The 17,407-nt window shown below is 43.8% G+C and overlaps 1 protein-coding gene across 2 annotated transcripts in view; it reads left to right on the plus strand.

The window, feature by feature from the left end:
* The window catches only part of jmy (junction mediating and regulatory protein, p53 cofactor), a 35,454-nt gene that overhangs the window by 4,655 nt on the left and 13,392 nt on the right, over positions 1-17,407 (plus strand). For both annotated transcript variants that reach the window (XM_053649700.1, XM_053649701.1), the window contains exon 2: positions 8,591-8,764. In XM_053649700.1, coding sequence (XP_053505675.1) covers positions 8,591-8,764 — 174 coding nt within the window. The remainder of the gene's footprint in view (positions 1-8,590; positions 8,765-17,407) is intronic.

The following is a 17,407-nucleotide window of genomic DNA, read 5'->3' on the forward strand; positions in this document are numbered from 1 at the left end:
ACACCGTTCTTCAGAGGAACAGCTCAAGAACTTTCCGCCACTTTCCGTCGTCAGCTGTTGGCGTCAGATCCAAGCAGGCTTGTTCGTCAAGAGCCGAGATTTCCCAGACTCCTCCGGGATCGTCTGCAGGACCACTGTCAGCTTGGCAGTAAAGTGGTTTGTTATCAAGCGCAGCTGGGATTGGCTGATAGCGTGAAATACGCCACGGCCGGCGCCGCTCTCGGGAGCCAAGTCAATATTTAGAGCGTTGGAATTGTTGGCGTCGATTTTTAAACAGTTTACGCCAATGCCTTTATGATGGCATGCAGAGCTTGTGATGGATTTAGCAAATATATGAGACATTTAGACATTAGAAATAACATATGTACATAATTTCTCTCTCTCTCACCCTCTCTTTCTCTCTCTCTCTCTTGCCCTGATCGATAATTGTAAAAACTTAAATATCTTCAGCATAATTTCCTCTTCATCTGCTTTGCGCTTGTTCTAAACTTTTCCGACACTGGAAAATCTTCAGGGCAGAGGACTGTGTGATTTTCCCGGTATCAAGACAAGCTGGCGTTGTTGTTTTTTGTCTTATTAACTTCAAAAGAGAGGCCTGGTGAAAGGAAATTGACATTCCACAGCATTATGCAGTCCATACAGGATTTATTTTATTGTTCAGGCTAAAAACGCTCGATTTTGCTGCGGCTTTTTTCAAACGTTGAGTTTTTTTGTGCATTATTTGTGGAAAACTACTTTTTGCACAAAAACGCGATCGCAAAAAAAATTTGTCTTTTCGTGGCGATGTTCGTTGGTAAACGAGACCTTGTAGCTTCGGTTGAACGCACGTCGTAACGACGTCACATGACATGTCTCGGCCCTGACCTGCGGAAAATCTGCGGTAATTCTGAAAATGTCCAAGTTCATCCGAATATCACGGAGTTTGTTTGATTTTGCGATCGTGAAATCCTGGAGGGACTGTGTAAATGTGACTATAAATGGATGAAAGTATGTTGTATGTCATACTTTAATAAATAGAAGTGAATAAAAAGCATGAACACTATCTGATCGTATAATGTAGCTTCGTCTGTATTAATGCACATAATCAGCTGACTAGCTCAGTGTATGTTATTACATGATGTTTTTGTCCTCAGCAAAGATATAAGACTGTGTGTGCAGCACGCTGGAGTTTACTCGCACGGTGGGCTAGTGGTGGATTTCTGATTCGTCCATAACTGAGAGAAGTACAGAGAAACAATGTGTGTGAGAGAGAGTGAGTGAGAGAATGAGAGAGAATGAAGGAGAGAGAGAAAGAGAATGAGGGAGGGAGAGAATGAGAGAGAATGAAGGAGAGAGAGAATGAGAGTGAGAAAGAGAATGAAGGAGAGAGAGAAAGAGAATGAGGGAGGGAGAGAATGAAGGAGAGAGAGAATGAGAGTGAGAAAGAGAATGAAGGAGAGAGAGAAAGAGAATGAGGGAGGGAGAGAATGAGAGTGAGAGAGAGTGAGAATGAGGGAGGGAGAGAATGAGAGAGAATGAAGGAGAGAGAGAATGAGGGAGAGAGAGTGAGAGAATGAAGGGGAGAGAGAGGGAATGAGAGTGAGAATGAGTGAGAAAGAGAATGAGGGAGGGAGAGAATGAGAGTGAGAGAGAGTGAGAATGAGGGAGGGAGAGAATGAGAGAGAATGAAGGAGAGAGAGAATGAGGGAGAGAGAGTGAGAGAATGAAGGGGAGAGAGAGGGAATGAGAGTGAGAATGAGTGAGAGAGAGAATGAAGGAGATAGAGAGAATATGAGAGAGAATGAGGCAGGGAGAGAATGAGAGAGAATGAAGGAGAGAGAGAATGAGAGTGAGAAAGAGAATGAAGGAGAGAGAGAAAGAGAATGAAGGAGAGAGAGAATGAGAGAGTGAGAAAGAGAATGAGGGAGAGAGAGAGAGAATGAAGGGGAGAGAGGGAATGAGAGTGAGAATGAGTGAGAGAGAATGAAGGAGATAGAGAGAGTGAGAGAGAATATGAGAGAGAATGAAGGAGAGAGAGAAAGAGAATGAGGGAGAGAGAGAATATGAGAGAGAATGAGGGAGGGAGAGAATGAGAGAGAATGAAGGAGAGAGAGAATGAGAGTGAGAGAGAATGAAGGAGAGAGAGAAAGAGAATGAAGGAGAGAGAGAATGAGAGAGTGAGAAAGAGAATGAGGGAGAGAGAGTGAGAGAATGAAGGGGAGAGAGAGGGAATGAGAGTGAGAATGAGTGAGAGAGAATGAAGGAGATAGAGAGAGTGAGAGAGAATATGAGAGAGAATGAAGGAGAGAGAGAAAGAGAATGAGGGAGGGAGAGAATGAGAGAGAGAGTGAGAATGAGGGAGAGAGAGAATGAGAGAGAATGAAGGAGAGAGAGAAAGAGAATGAAGGAGTGAGAGAATGACAGAGTGAGAAAGAATGAGAGAGTGAGTGAGAGAATGAAGGAGATAAGAGGGAGTGAGGGAGAGAATGAGAGTGAGAATGAGCGAGAGAGAATGAAGGAGATAGAGAGAGAATATGAGAGAGAATGAAGGAGAGAGAGAAAGAGAATGAGGGAGAGAGAGGGGGAGAATGAAAGAGAGTGAGAGAATGAAGGAGATAGAGAGAGTGAGAGAGAATATGAGAGAGAATGAAGGAGAGAGAGAAAGAGAATGGGGAGAGAGTGAGGGAGAGAATGAGAGTGAGAATGAGCGAGAGAGAATGAAGGAGATAGAGAGAGAATATGAGAGAGAATGAAGGAGAGAGAGAAAGAGAATGAGGGAGAGAGAGGGGGAGAATGAAAGAGAGTGAGAGAATGAAGGAGAGAGAGAAAGAGAATGGGGAGAGAGGGAGGGAGAATGAAATAGAAAGAGAATGAAGAGTGAGAGAATGAAGGAGTGAGAGAATGAAGGAGTGAGAGAATGACAGAGTGAGAAAGAGAATGAGAGAGAGTGAGTGAGAGAATGAAGGAGATAAGAGAGAGTGAGGGAGAGAATGAGAGAATGAAGGAGAGAGAGAATGAGGGAGAGAGAGAGTGAGAGAATGAAGGAGATAAGAGAGAGTGACGGAGAGAATGAGAGCATGAAGGAGAGAGAGAATGAGGGAGAGAGAGAGTGAGAGAATGAAGGAGATAAGAGAGAGTGACGGAGAGAATGAGAGCATGAAGGAGAGAGAGAATGAGGGAGAGAGAGAGTGAGAGAATGAAGGGGAGAGAGAGAGAATGAAGGAGAGAGCAGAGGTCTGTGTCTAGTTCAGCCTGTATAATTTGACTGTCTCAGATTGTTAGAAAAATTCTCTCTCTCTCTCTCTCTCTCTCATGGCAGCTGCTGTTGTAGGATCAGCTCAGATTAGCTCCCACATAAGCAGTCGTGCTGCTCACAGAGCCGAATCTGATTTAATGTCAAACATTTCATTGTGTTCAAGTCTTATTTCATTTACAAAAAGACAAGTGCAAAAAGCCTGACGCTGTTTAATTCGACGCAGCGTGAAGGAAACACAGAAAACGTGGCGAGAAGCTGCTCTCCATGATAACGTCTAATCAGGATAACGTCTCAAAAAACACAACACTCACACGAGCGGGACCAACTCATACGCCTGGTGAAAACGTTTGGAAAGTGTGTTTCACAGCATATCGCTGACGTGTGAATTTAACGCGAGGGTGGGCACAGCTTGTGCGACCTAAAACAATATCCATGTGTCCTAAAAACAGGAACCACAACCTCACACACACTCGCAAGGACAGAAAGGATATTTAAATTCGTCCGTCTCGATGTCCATCGTGACATTCGGAATCTATCGGCGATCCCCGATACTATCGTCCCGGGCCTAGCGCAGGCTTAACGCTTACATTAAACACAACTTTTCCTTCCTCCACGGCGTATCCCGACCCTTCTCTGCGTTAATCACCTAAGCTCCCGAACCGTTCCCAAACTCTGCTTCAACAAAACACACTTTCGAAAAGATTGTAAGCTCCGTTTTTTTCAAAACCTGTAAAAAGTGACCTCATCATCAGCCATCAACATGTGGAAACGACGCTACTGGACGCAGTATGAGTACAAGCACATCTTTGCCCGTCATTCCTCTTAGTGGAACGGCTTGTCCAAATCCCTGGCTGGAAGAAAACAAGCAAAGGAATGGATACAGGAAATGATGAAATGGTGGAACAATACAGTGCATTGAGCCTTTTTTAATTATTTCCCAAGAATAGATCGCCATTATGTAGACGCAAAACAGACAGTTAGCATGCGTTTTATGCACTGATGTCACCTAACTTTGGGAGGAAAACAAAATTATTTGTCCGACTGCTGCTACTTACCGTATTTTAGTCTCGTAGCTACACGTATCTTAGACCCTCCTCCAGAAATTAAACGCTTCCTGAGTTGCGAAACAAAACAAAAACAAAACCCACCGGAGGCTTCTCATACTGTATACTTAGCGATGATTGATTGTTGTATTGTATTTTCGCATTGTTGCCGGAGCTTTGGTTCACCCCGAACTGAAACACTGAAATACTCCGACGCTCAGACGCAACATTGTCGCAAACGGTCCGTGATCACGTGACCGCACGGCGCAAAAACATCCCCGTTCGTAACATAGATTAGAACCCGCTTAGAAACTCGCTCCTCCCGTGGGAATTTTAATGCTGTCCGGGGGGGGGGGGGGATGGGAAAAACGGACATCCCGCTGATAAACTAATCTAGTCCATATAGGGCTAAAAAAAATCTGAAAAATAAGACACCTAAGAAGCGTAAGTAAGGAGTAAACCCTTGTGCGCATGCTCTTAGTGGAAAGTAATCAACGAGATGGTGGTACAATGAAGCGGCGCTACTGTTACCACCTCGAAGCTGATTGTTTTCCAATAACATCATGTCCAGTTGTGTGTTATTCCTCTTGTACCAAATCAATGAGTATACATTTATTGCATTTATTAAAGAACAACGCAGCATACTTTAGAAAAAAAAAAAAAAGTACTTTTTATCTGTTTATGGTTACATTTAATGTCGCCGAATGTCCGCAACTCAAGTCAGTTATATATTAAGGTGTTTGTTGGAGTTTCTGGTGTCCATTCAGGTTTCCTTATATGCAAATAAAAACAATTTGCATATAAACAGGTGGAAGGAAACCTCAGAGCGGAGAGGGAAAGGAGTTCACGTTCATCACGTTTGAGCACACAGCATTATCGCTTAAACACTTTGTGCTTTAAACTGCTTTGAGATCAGTGCAGAAGACAAACACTGTGTCTGAACCAGGGTTAGCTTCAAATACTTCGATAAAATATCCATGGCTGAATATTCAGTACTTTTTACTCAGGAACGTATTCAGTTACGCGACTCGAAAGTGTACCTGATTCAGATTACGTTCAGAATCCATGTTTTACCTGCACGTTCGGAAGAATTATGATGTTTGTTAGGTAAGCGTTTTCTTATGTTGCTTGTTAGTAGTGAGAAGTAGCGTTCGCTCACTGCTTATACACACTACCGGTCAAAAGTTTGTGGACACTCGACTGAAACGTTTCTCACGATGTTAAAAAAAGGTGTGTGATTAAACGTGTGAAATCGTGTTGTAGACAAAAAAAAATAATCATGCCAACGTATTCATCTCTTTCATTAGAAAACTAACATTTTAAACATGTTTTTAAACGGACGACTCGGAGAGGAATATTCCGAAAAGCAGCCGATAAGAGTCCAGTGTCGGTGGGAACTCCTTTAATACTGTTTAAAAAGCATCTCAGGGAAATTCCTCAAGAAATTGGGTGAGAAAACGCCAAGAATACATTTCTGGAAATTCTAGGCAAAAAGGGCATCTACTTTGAAGATGTTAAAATACTAAATTATTTTGATTTACTTTGGATTTTTTTTATCACAACATAATTCCCATAGTTCCTTTTGTGTTATTCCAGAGTTTTGATAACTTTATTATTATTATTCTAAAACGTGGAAAAAAAATAAATTGAGTGTGTCTAAACTTTTGACCGGTAGTGTATTTGAATTGTTTTATATATTTAGAGCACCATGTACAGGACAGCCGCGACGGAGACACTGGACAGCTCCCGAAACATCACAACACTCCTTTATATAAGGAATTCGGACGTTACAAATGACCTATTAAATCAATTTCTCCCGTTCTTTTTCCGTACCGCTTTTCCTACACGGGGTCGCGGGGAGCCTATCCCAGGGAGCACAAGGTGTGGGACACCCTGGACGGGGTGCCAACCCATCGCAGGGCACAATAGCACACACGTTCACATGCTACGGACGATTTAGAGATGCCAGTCAGCCTTCAGAGCATGTCTTTGGACTGGGGGAGGAAACCGGAGTACCCCAAGGAAACCCCCGAAGCATGGGGAGAACATGCAGACCCCACTCCAGTGGAGGCGGGATTCGAACCCCCTCCAACCCCGGCGGTGTGAGGTAAACGTGCTAACCACAAAGCCAAGAAAGTTGAAAGAGATCACTATAGGTTATAAATATGGTAATAACAGTGATAAGATCATGACCTGCTTTTATCAGCCTGATGGAGGATATTTTATGGATGCACTAAACCGACCTTAGATTAGCACTACGGCACTTGTACGGAATCATTCATCCTTCTTTTCAACAGGTGTGTGTTAGAGAGAGTGTGTGTGTGTGTGGAGTAGGTTTTGTACAGTATAATAAACTGTTTTTTCTGCCCATTTTTGGCATTTTGCCTGCTGTGTGTTTGCACACGCACGCACGCGCGCGCTGTGTTTTATTGACTAGATGATATTTAATGTTTGTGCAGGTGGATGCGATGCTGCATGTTCAGGCAGGTCAGGTACAGGTGGACCTCAGAGGTGGGGATTCATGTCCTGGTGTCCTGGACCCAGTTCCTTCATCGAGATGCATGTAAAGCAGCCGACGGTTCAGTGCAGTATGATTTTAGATTTAGTGTTTTGATGTGGTGTGAGATGATGCTGTGCAGTACAGTGTGGGAATCTTCATTTTTTAGAATATATATATATATATATATATATAATATATAATTTTAAAATGAATCTAAAATAATACCTTCTGACTTGGCATTCGAGCCCTGTCGGAAAACTAGTTCCAAACACGCACGTTACTGAGTGTGACAGGTATACAGGCTACACCTTGTCATTATGACTGACAGCCATAGAGGCCACGCCTCCTTATTGAGAGTTCACAGAGGACATGCGTCCTTCACCTAGAGCGACAGGCACACTGGGGCAAAAAAGGGAGTTGCATACCCACTGTAAGTACCGAGGAGGTAAAAGTGCAGCGTGTTTGGCTTTATCTGAAATGACCTTTGACACAGCCGGGCTGCGAGCTCCCCCTCTCCACGGCGACCAGCGGCTAAGGTAAACAGAGGGAGCAGTGTTGGAGCTGAATCAGCCAGTGTTTCCTCTCTGAGAGCTCTGAGAGCTAACGGCATAGTGTGTGTGTATGTGTGAGAGAGAGAGAGAGAAAGCACAAGCTTAAGAAAGACTAAAGAAAGAATGGCCAATTCACACCAAAAGTGCTTCTGGTGCATTTTTAGTCGCGTGTTTTACAGCGCAGATGTGCTTTCTTTTTTAACCGTTATGATCCACACCAGATCCTCTAGGCACATGACGTCTCTAAAAATACCACCACATCTGTCCTGTTTTTTTTGGAGGGTTTTTTTATTTTATTATTATTATTATTATTTATTATTTTATGAGCTCTGTCTGTGGTTGTTCTCTTGTGCATTGCATAGTGAAGTGCAGACGTTCGACAACATTAAACATAACTGTAAACGGATAAAAAGTACTCGTTAAAAATTGTTGTCATATATAAGCATGAGATGAATAAAACACTTCCAGATGTGCTGTTCAGGGTGGTAACAGTGACTCTGCTTGATGGCAGGCCACATCACACCACTCCATCTTTGATTACTATTCCTATAACATCACACACACACACACACCAAGTATCTTATTCTTTACGTGTACTCCGGTGAACTTCAGCTGTCCCTGGTCCTCCATGTTCCTTAGGATTTCTGCAAAGAATGAGTGTGTAAAAAAGAGGGAGTCGGATGGAGAGGTGGAGAGAAAGGGAAATGGGACGAGAGATGAAAAGAGCGTGGGAGAGAAGAGACGGGATAATAAGGTAACAGGATCAGAGCGAGGGAAGGACGAAAGATGGATTCGGGAAGGGAGGGAACGAGAGGTATATTGATAGACGGAGAAAGAGAACGACGGAGAGACCGTTCATTGAGCACAGAGTTGAAGAGATGAATATCAGTGTGGAGAGAGAATGTGGAGAAATCCCACGTTATTATGAACGCATGTCGTTTCAGGCAGGTCTGAATAGCGATAAAGCATTTTAGTGTTTGTGTGTGTTGTGTAGGTGTGTGTCTTTTAGCAAGCTAAAGAAAAGTGGTGGCTAATGTAATGTTATAACGTATGGCCAGCTGGCTAGCTGGTTCAACGCATTCAGTTTTAACTTGCGGTCACAACTTACGTCAAGTCAAAACAAAATGGCCGCCCACAGCATCAGAAGTAAACAAGGTAGCACTTCTTATCTTTAAGTGAGATATATTGTATATGGGACACCCTTTATATATAACTGTGAGAATGTCTTAAGAACACTTTCTCTCTCTCTCTCTCTCTGTAGCTGTTGGAGAAGCAGCGAGGCATGGAAAGCATGGTGGAGCTGCTGCAGTTGTACTCGGAGCAGGACGAGGCGTACGGCGATCTGGTGGAGGCCACCACTGAACTCTACCACTACCTGCTGCAGCCCTTCAGAGACATGCGAGAGCTCGCCATGCTGCGCCGACAGCAAATAAAGGTCAGAAACACACGCTCCATAAATATTTAAAGATGTACACCGACAAATCTGTTTACAAACACAAACGGGTTTAATACATGCTCACAATAAATGGCCTGTGCATACAACAATCAAATGCACTCATGTACACACACACAGAATCACTCACACTACTACTCGCACATCTACTTGTGTGAAGGGACCGTTTTTTGTCCATTAACTTTTTTTTTCAGTAGTAAAATTTAAGACCATTTCAGTTCCTGTTTGTAACACTACAAAAGGTGGAAAACATCACATGTACTTATGCACAGCACTTTTGTTATCGTGACATGAGATCGCGTCCTCATATTCGCCACTCCTAGCGCCCAGTGCTCGTACACGTTTATCTCTTTCCGGATTTCTTTCTTTAATTTCGTTTCAGGATACGGTGTTTAATCTGAGTGGTCATGACCTCCTGTTTGCGCCGGGTTGCCATAGTGACCTTCATAAGCTACTGGGATCATTTTATTAAGGGCAGTGTGTGACTGGGGATTGGGACAGAGAGAGACTTAATGGAGATGGGATGTGAGACACACCACCAGAGAGAGAGAGAGAGAGGATAGAAGACACAGACAGGGCAGAGAATGAGACTTAACAGAAACAGGATGTGAGACACACCACCAGAGAGAGAGAGGGAGATGCATGTGTAGCAGTGTGATATAGGACTCTTGATAGTGGAATGTTTGTAGGATTTATATGGAATTATCATTGTAACCAGCACAAGACCTGATTACATTTTGGAATTGATCCAAATAGGTTCAAGGTCACAGCAAGGTCAAATAGTTTCATTGAAGAAATAGTTTTTCCTTCAATAGCTTCCTTCACGTTCATCATACAGAGATGTGACTCACACTTTCAGGTCTCTCTACCTGTCTCTCTCTCTGCCTGTTTGTCTGAAGGTCTATCTGTCTCTCTCTCTCTGCCTGTCTATCTGTCTCTCTCTCTCTGTTTGTCTGAAGGTCTCTATCTGTCTCTCTCTGCCTGTCTATCTGTTGCTCTCTCTCTTTGTCTGTAGGTCTCTCTATCTGTCTCTCTCTCTGTTTGTCTGTCTGTTGCTCTCTCTCTGTTTGTCTTTAGGTCTCTCTATATGTGTCTCTCTCTGCCTGCCTATCTGTCTGTCTGTCTCTCTCTACCTGTCTGTCTGTCTCTCTCTACCTGTCTGTCTGTCTCACTGTCTCTCTCTACCTGTCTGTCTGTCTGTCTGTCTCACTGTCTCTCTCTACCTGACTGTCTGTCGCGTACAAATTAGTTACAAGCAGCGTTAGACTTGTGTCAGTGTCGAGCTCTACTTGTCTTGATAAACACTTTTTTCAGTTATTAAGTGTAGGTTATGTGGATTGTCCTTCGTAGCAGTCCCTGTGAATGAGCCATTACTATAGCTGTTAGCAGGAATTATTATACTTCCAGACAGACAGGAGTTACTCAAAAAGTGAAAGTGTGTGTGTGTGCTCTTACACACTGCATACACCGTACTGAGTGTCTTTACTCTTCTACAGGAAGTTTTCCCTGAACGCTGTCGCTATCTCCGGCTCGTTCATCAGGGATCTGGAATTCTGTGAAGCCACTTCGGGACAGTGCGCATCGCTGTACGAATGAAACAAACAGAATTAAAGGGTTCGGTTGTGATTATAACAGTAAAGTGTGTGTAGATAGTGAGTCTGTGAATCAGCGCCGTTCTCCTGCTGGCTCCGTGTACGGCCTGTCAGTGGCTTCGCCCTAAACAGAGCCAGTTATAGCACTGGAGTTCAGCACACACACACACACACACACAAACACACACACTCTGTTCTGTAATGTCGATGTGCTCGACAGCGAGCTCAGTGCGAGTCCTTATTGACTGGAAGCCAAGAGCATTAACTGATTATGTGGATCCGGTTGCGTTATTGGAAGACTCTCACTCTTTCTTCCCCACATTATTTTACTCTAACCACTTTTGCGCAATTTTTATAAAATAAATATGGCTGTGCTTTTTTTTTTTTCTTCTTCTTCTTTACTCAGAAGAAATAAGATGTACAGCTGTTCCGAAAGTTTATATTGGTTCAGATTTTCATCAAAAGGAAAAGTCTGTCCTTTTTGCTTGCGCCTGCTCTGTCGCTCTCCGTTTGTCTGTAGGTCTCTCTCTCTCTCTCTCTGTCTCTGTCTCACTATCTGCCTGTCTGTCGCTCTCTCTGTTTGTCTGTAACTCTCTCTCTGTCTCTGTCTCGCTATCTGCCTGTCTGTCGCTCTCTCTGTTTGTCTGTAGGTCTCTATCTCTGTCTCGCTCTCCGCCTGTCTGTCACTCTCTCTGTTTGTCTGTAGGTCCCTATCTCTGTCTCGCTCTCCGCCTGTCTGTCTCTCTCTGTTTGTCTGTAGGTCTCTCTCTCTCTATCTCTGTCTTGCTATCTGCCTGTCTGTCGCTCTCTCTGTTTGTCTGTAGGTCTCTCTCTCTCTATCTCTGTCTTGCTATCTGCCTGTCTGTCGCTCTCTCTGTTTGTCTGTAGGTCTCTCCGCCTGTCTGTCGCTCTCTGTTTGTCTGTAGGTCTCTCCGCCTGTCTGTTGCTCTCTCTGTTTGTCTGTAGGTCTCTCTATCCCTGTCTCGCTCTCCGTCTGTCTGTTGCTCTCTGTCTGTAGGTCTCTCTCTCTCTGTTTTTCTCTTGGTCTGTCTCTCTCTCTTGCTTGTGCGCTTTCTGCCTCTCTCTGTTTGTCTGTATGTTTCTCTGTCTGTCTCTCTCTCTGCCTGCCTGTCTGTTTCTCTATCTGTGTTTGTCTGTTGGTCTCTCTGTCTCTCTGTTTGTCTGTAGGTCTCTCTACCTGGCTCTTGCTCTACCTGTCAGGCTCTCTCTCTTCCTGTGTTTGTCTGTAGGTCTCTTGCTGTGCCTGTCTATGTGTTGCTATCTCTGTTTTGTCTGTAGGTCTCTCTATCTGTCTCTCTCTCTCTCTGTATCTATTTTGCTCCGTCTGATCTAGTTTGTCCCTGTCCCCGCGTGCTCTCTCTGTCTTTCTTTTTCTCTCTGTGCTGCTCTTTCTCTCTCTGTCTGTCTGTCTCCCTCTTTCTCTCTTGTTCTCTTTCAATTTCTGTCTCTCTCTGTAATCCCCTCTCTGTTTCTCTCTCTCTCTGTCGCTCTGTCCCTGACTGAACCTCTTCTTCTGAAGGCCACTTCACACCGTGTTCGAGTCCTGCGATGTGTTACGGCTCTGCGCTCGCCTCGTCTCCCTGCAGTCCAGTCTGATTATTCCAGAATCTGCTATGGATTAACCAGCCTGCCAACAACACACTGCAGCATAACTCTGGCCTTGTGTTTTTATTTCTTTTCTTCTGTAGTGGATTTGTTAGCTTATTGCTTAGCAGCGAGGCCCAGGGAGCTGTTCTGTGTCAGGAATCCTGCCAGCTGCCGAGCTTTAAACCTTGGCATAAAGATCCGTGCTGCCTGAGACGACGAAGCATGGCTGTGCTCTCATTTACGCTCCGGCCTGCTCTCTAAAGAGGAGCGTGGGGGGGGGGGCAGATGATTGATCTGTCGAGCTTCTGATTTAGTAATTATGTGATATTGGTGATTATTAAGGATGCATTAACAGTATCAGCTTTGAATCGATATTATTATCAAACAGTGGACTGGTATTTTGGTTGTTCTCTGCTGTACTGCCGTGTTTTCTATCCATACCACAATAATACCACAATAATACCACAATGCTGGATTATTATTCCCATCTTAAGTGCATCATTAAGTGTCCTTACCCTCCACTCGCACTATTGTATGCCAAGTCACTCATGTCACTTCTAACATTTTAATAAAGCGGGGAAAAAAGTGTGAAAATCGCTCACTGTACCATGCCTCATATTAGCTATTAGAAAATGAGCTGACTACTAACCACAAACGCTCTCCAGAGACATCAGCGATCTCATATACTGCCTTCAATCCTTCCTTTTTATTCTTAACGTCTCTAATATATTGGTTGTATATGACAGGATAAGATCAAGCCACGGTTATGTGGTTATACGTCTTCCTTTATATTTTTTTAGTCAAGCCGTATAGGAACCAAATGCGGGTAGGAACTAAAGTTGTGAGTCTGTGAACTAAAACAATGTTGTACCACATGCTGCATAGTACGAGGTCCGAGAAATCGTTCGAGCCAATCGTTTGTTTTTCTCACTTTACAGCATCGTCCATAATTTGCATCAAGTACACCAAAAGCGCATAGTTGTTTGTCATTTTGTCGCTCGTTAGTGTGAAAGCAGGGTTTGCATGATTTTGCATGTAATCCTAAAGGAAACGATCTCAAGGTGAACGGAAAACAGATTCTTTTTTAAAATACAAACAAAAAAACAAACACGTGCTGCTGCTACGGAATTAAATTTGTGCCAGAAGTATTGAACGTAATTTTTTAAGACGCGAACAAAAATATACAACGAGTAAGAAGAGAAACTCTGAAAGGCAGAAATGGAACCTGGTCTTCAAATACACAGCGTTCTTTATGATCAGTTTTCGAAGCTTCCTTCTCGCTAATCGTGGTTTCTGAACGCGCTGCCGGAGTTTACATTTACGCTTTCGAACTTTACGTTCTCCGTTCTGGCACAAACCTCTCGTGTGGGCGGGGCTTAACAGTGCTCTACTCTCATTGGCTAGTGAGATTTGGACGGACAGCTCCCTGACCTGGAAGTAGAGAGTTCAGTGGTGTGAATTTTGGAGAGCGTTCTGGATGCGGTTCTCTGTATAGTTCTAGTGTTTGTACTTTGTAGTGGAAATGACTCATGTACTTACTCAGTGGATTAGTTAATTAATAGTGGATTAATATCCGAGGTTTGGGTCATCTCATACGACTATTTTTTTCGACATGAGTTCTCAGGAGCGGAACAAAGCGTCATCTTCAGATGTAGATCCAAATCTTGCCAGCCAATGAGAGTAGAGCACTGTTAAACCCCGCCCACACGAGAGGTTTGTTCCAAAATGGCGAACGTGGACTTTTTTCTTATACTTGTGTTAAATGTTATGGAAAGTCCGTAAGCTATAGATAGCCGTTCCCTCACTTTTTTTTATAGCTTTGACAGCTTGTGACGTTCAAGAGAAAAACCGCGTAGCTCAAATCCCTCTATCCTGAAGACTTGGCGTAAACCTTAGCTACAGCTTTACCTCTGGACCCTGGAGACTCCTTCCGTGAATGTTCTTAAACAGTCGGCACGTATTTCTTCATTAAAAATGGGTTTGTTTGTTTATTTAGTTCCCTCCACCAAGCAGACAGAATTAGGGGGTGTGTCTTCTACTCTGGAGCGATTTATTTCCTAGGAATTTCCTGGTTATAAGTGATGCTTATGAACTGCAAAATATTCCTTTATTGTATTTGTGCTAGATTTAATCGCATGGCTTATCGCTCTGGTTTTGGATCTCATGCACGTCCGTTTATTTCGGTATAGAATTAGTGTACTATAATAACCCTGACCTACTTAAACTCGCATCATCTCTTGACACAAACTGAGACAAGCTGTATGCAAATAAGGCCTTTTTCCCTAATTTAGACGGTTGGTGCGTCCTAATACTCCTTATTCAGGTCTGTGTAATGCAAACACTGCAGCGTGTGTGTGTGTGTGTGTGTGTGTGTGTGTGTGTGTGTGTGTGTGTGTGTGAATCCAGCAGATTTGCATGTGCTTTGCATACTAAAAGTAGCAGGCAGGATGGAGTTTAAAGACACGTGCCAATATGACAGTCTCGCAGATCCACACTTTCAGGAGCTCGTGTGTGGCACAAACACACACACCAACACGCACAGACATGCGAGCGGAGTTTCCTTATCACAACACACACTCAATTGTAAACTGCTCGCACTGTGACCACCTGCTATTTGTGGTTAAACAAAGCCCATTCTGTAGCCAAGATGTACTCCATGCATGTTTTTTGTTTTTTTTTTTTCTTTTGAGCTATAGGTAGATTCATTATGTCATTCTTTAAAATAAACCCATTCATTATTCCCCCAGAAAATAAAACCCTACCTACAGTGTATTTTGTTTAGCGAGGAAGGGGAAGGCGGTCCGACAAAGCTCTTAACCCATTCAGATCGACGTGGACCACGTGGAATAGAAGCAGGAAGTGGGAACCGGGTGAGAGGCAGGACATCTGTTACAGACTCTGGGAGTATTAAAAGAGTAGTTCTGTCACTCGTAACGAACGTGCTTGAGTACCTGAGTGGAATCGTGTGTCCCTGGTTCTATTGTACAGATAAAGACGCTACAGCCTGGACATATGGCACCTGATCCACCCTCTACTGAGCGCATGCATGCATGAATGAATGAATGAATGTAAAAGCGTCTGACGGCATGAATGAGCGATGAAATCAGTGGGTGGTGGACGCACAGGGGGACCACATGCCCCCAGCGAACGAGGCATCAGGTAGTGGGGCTATCGAGTGACGCCGAGGACGCGCACCGTCGCTATCATGTTTCTGACAGGACCCGAGCACGTACATGAATAAGATATGGTGTCGGGTAAGACGTAGCAGGGCAGAGATCACGTACAGCCTTGTGCTGAAGTTGAAACGATCAGACACACACTCACACGTGTCTCACAATCCGGGGTGGGGCATTCGATCAGGTGACCTTGTGCTATCACATTTATATCAGAATTAAAGCCAGTATGAAAACAGTACCTAGAAAGAAAGAACTTCCTGAGAAAAATCACAACAGAACTTAAGAAGATAAACGATGTGTTCAATTGAACGGATGCCCTGGATTGGCTACTGTTGATCTGATTGACAGGGGAGGGAGAGTATGCTCCTCTCACCCAGAGAGCTCGGGCAGTTTTGCTCTCTACTCGCAGTTGTTGGTATTCAAACTCATGATCTGCAGCCATGTTGGAGTTCTTTTGTGATTGTCGCAGCCAAAAATGTCGTTTTTTTTTTTCTTTCAAAATTTGCGCTTTTTTTTCTTTTCTTTCTACTCGAATCAGCGAAATCGCAGTCGCCTGAAATGGTTATGCACGGTCTTTCGCAGTGATGTTTGTTGGTAAACAAGACCTTTTAGCCGTACTCATGTTCACGTGAATAGAAGAGGGCTTCGGCCGAACGCACGTCGTGATGACGTCACATGACGCGTCTCGGATCGAATCCGCAGTAATTTTGAACAAACCGCAAGCACCAATGAATATTGTGGATGTCCCTTGATTTTACGTCAAAAAAAAAAAAAAAAACAACAACCGCGAAATCCTGGAGGGACCATGCTGAACTTTGGGTTTGACGAGACTTCAGAGTTGAGGGGGCACGTTCTTTGGTTTTACTTACTCGGAGGTCAAAAATTCCTTGAGTTCCTTAAAGTTCTCTTCAGAAAGAGGACTTTTCAATTTCACCCACTGTATCCATGGATTCCTGTTCTTGGCTGGCAGGAGTGGAACCAGATCTTTAGGTCTTCTCCTGTTGTAGCCCATACGCCTCGGTGTTCGACGTATTGTGCGTTCTGAGTTGCTTTTCTGCTTAATGCGGTTGTAAAGAGCGGTTATTTGAGTTACTGTAGTTTCCCTGTGAACTCAAACCTTTCTGGCTTTTCTCTTCCCTTATCAAAAGAGCATCTTTTTGATAACGATCCTTATAATCGCCGCTGGTTCATGTTTGAAAACAAGTGCGCTTGTTATTGATTTAGCCATTCCTACCGCCCTATGTGTACACACCCATCACTTCCTTTCATTCTTTTCATTCTGCCGTTCTCTACCACATGCCCGTGTGTGGCTGTTACACATGTATAATTTAGCGTGTGTTGGCTAGCATCGCATGTCCAAGACCGCAGCTAGGCGTTGGCTCTCGAAGAGGATAAACCGTGACTCTGCAGATGGTTATGATTATAATTACCGTCCAGCCCACCTTTGAAACCTCATGTTACATCATCCCCTCCAAACCCCCACCCCCCTCCTCCCTTTTTCCACACTTTTGTATTTTAGTAGCATGTTTGATTATAAGAATGTGAGGAATGTTGGGAAAAACAGAAGAGAGAACGGAGCGCACGGTGCCAGTCATCTCAAATAAAAGATTCCTGAACCGTGAGCTCACGTCTAGCACACGGGAATTAGGTAAAGGCTCACTTTCTCACCCTTTGCTTTCTCTAGACGTCTCTCTCGACCTTTGAACGTGAAGAAATCTCATAGCGGCAGATCTTATGATGTTCAGTTATGTAGCAGTTTAAACCGTGTGTGTGAGGTTATGTTTTTATATCTTGCCGGAGACCAGACGTCTCCACAAGGAGAGGAATATCTGACGTTTGTGGTCCCCACAAGGAAAACCGTTAATAATTGTATGGATGGAAAGGCCTCACTAGGTTAGACAAACACGTATGTGTGTATCTGTGTGATCTACTGTAGACCACAGCAGCATCTGTTTTGCATTCGAGTATTTTTAACCATGTGGATACAGAAATCCTGCATGGGTGTGTACGTTCTAGGAAGTTCTCACACACATCCACCCACACACTCGTAAGTCGTTCCAGTGAAGATTTCCAAGAAGACAGATAAACGAGGAAGAGCTGTGTTTGTGTTCGAGTCTGGGAGAGAGTCACTCTTTAACTTCATGCGGCTCTAAAGCATGGTGTTCTGAAAGCTCAGCGTCTGATAGATCTCATCACGTTTGCGAAAAGTTTCTTAGTAGGCATGCTTACAGGAAAATAAGTAAGCGTAG

The sequence above is a fragment of the Ictalurus furcatus genome, chromosome 18 (genome assembly GCF_023375685.1).
Source record: "Ictalurus furcatus strain D&B chromosome 18, Billie_1.0, whole genome shotgun sequence".
Taxonomy (NCBI): domain Eukaryota; kingdom Metazoa; phylum Chordata; class Actinopteri; order Siluriformes; family Ictaluridae; genus Ictalurus; species Ictalurus furcatus.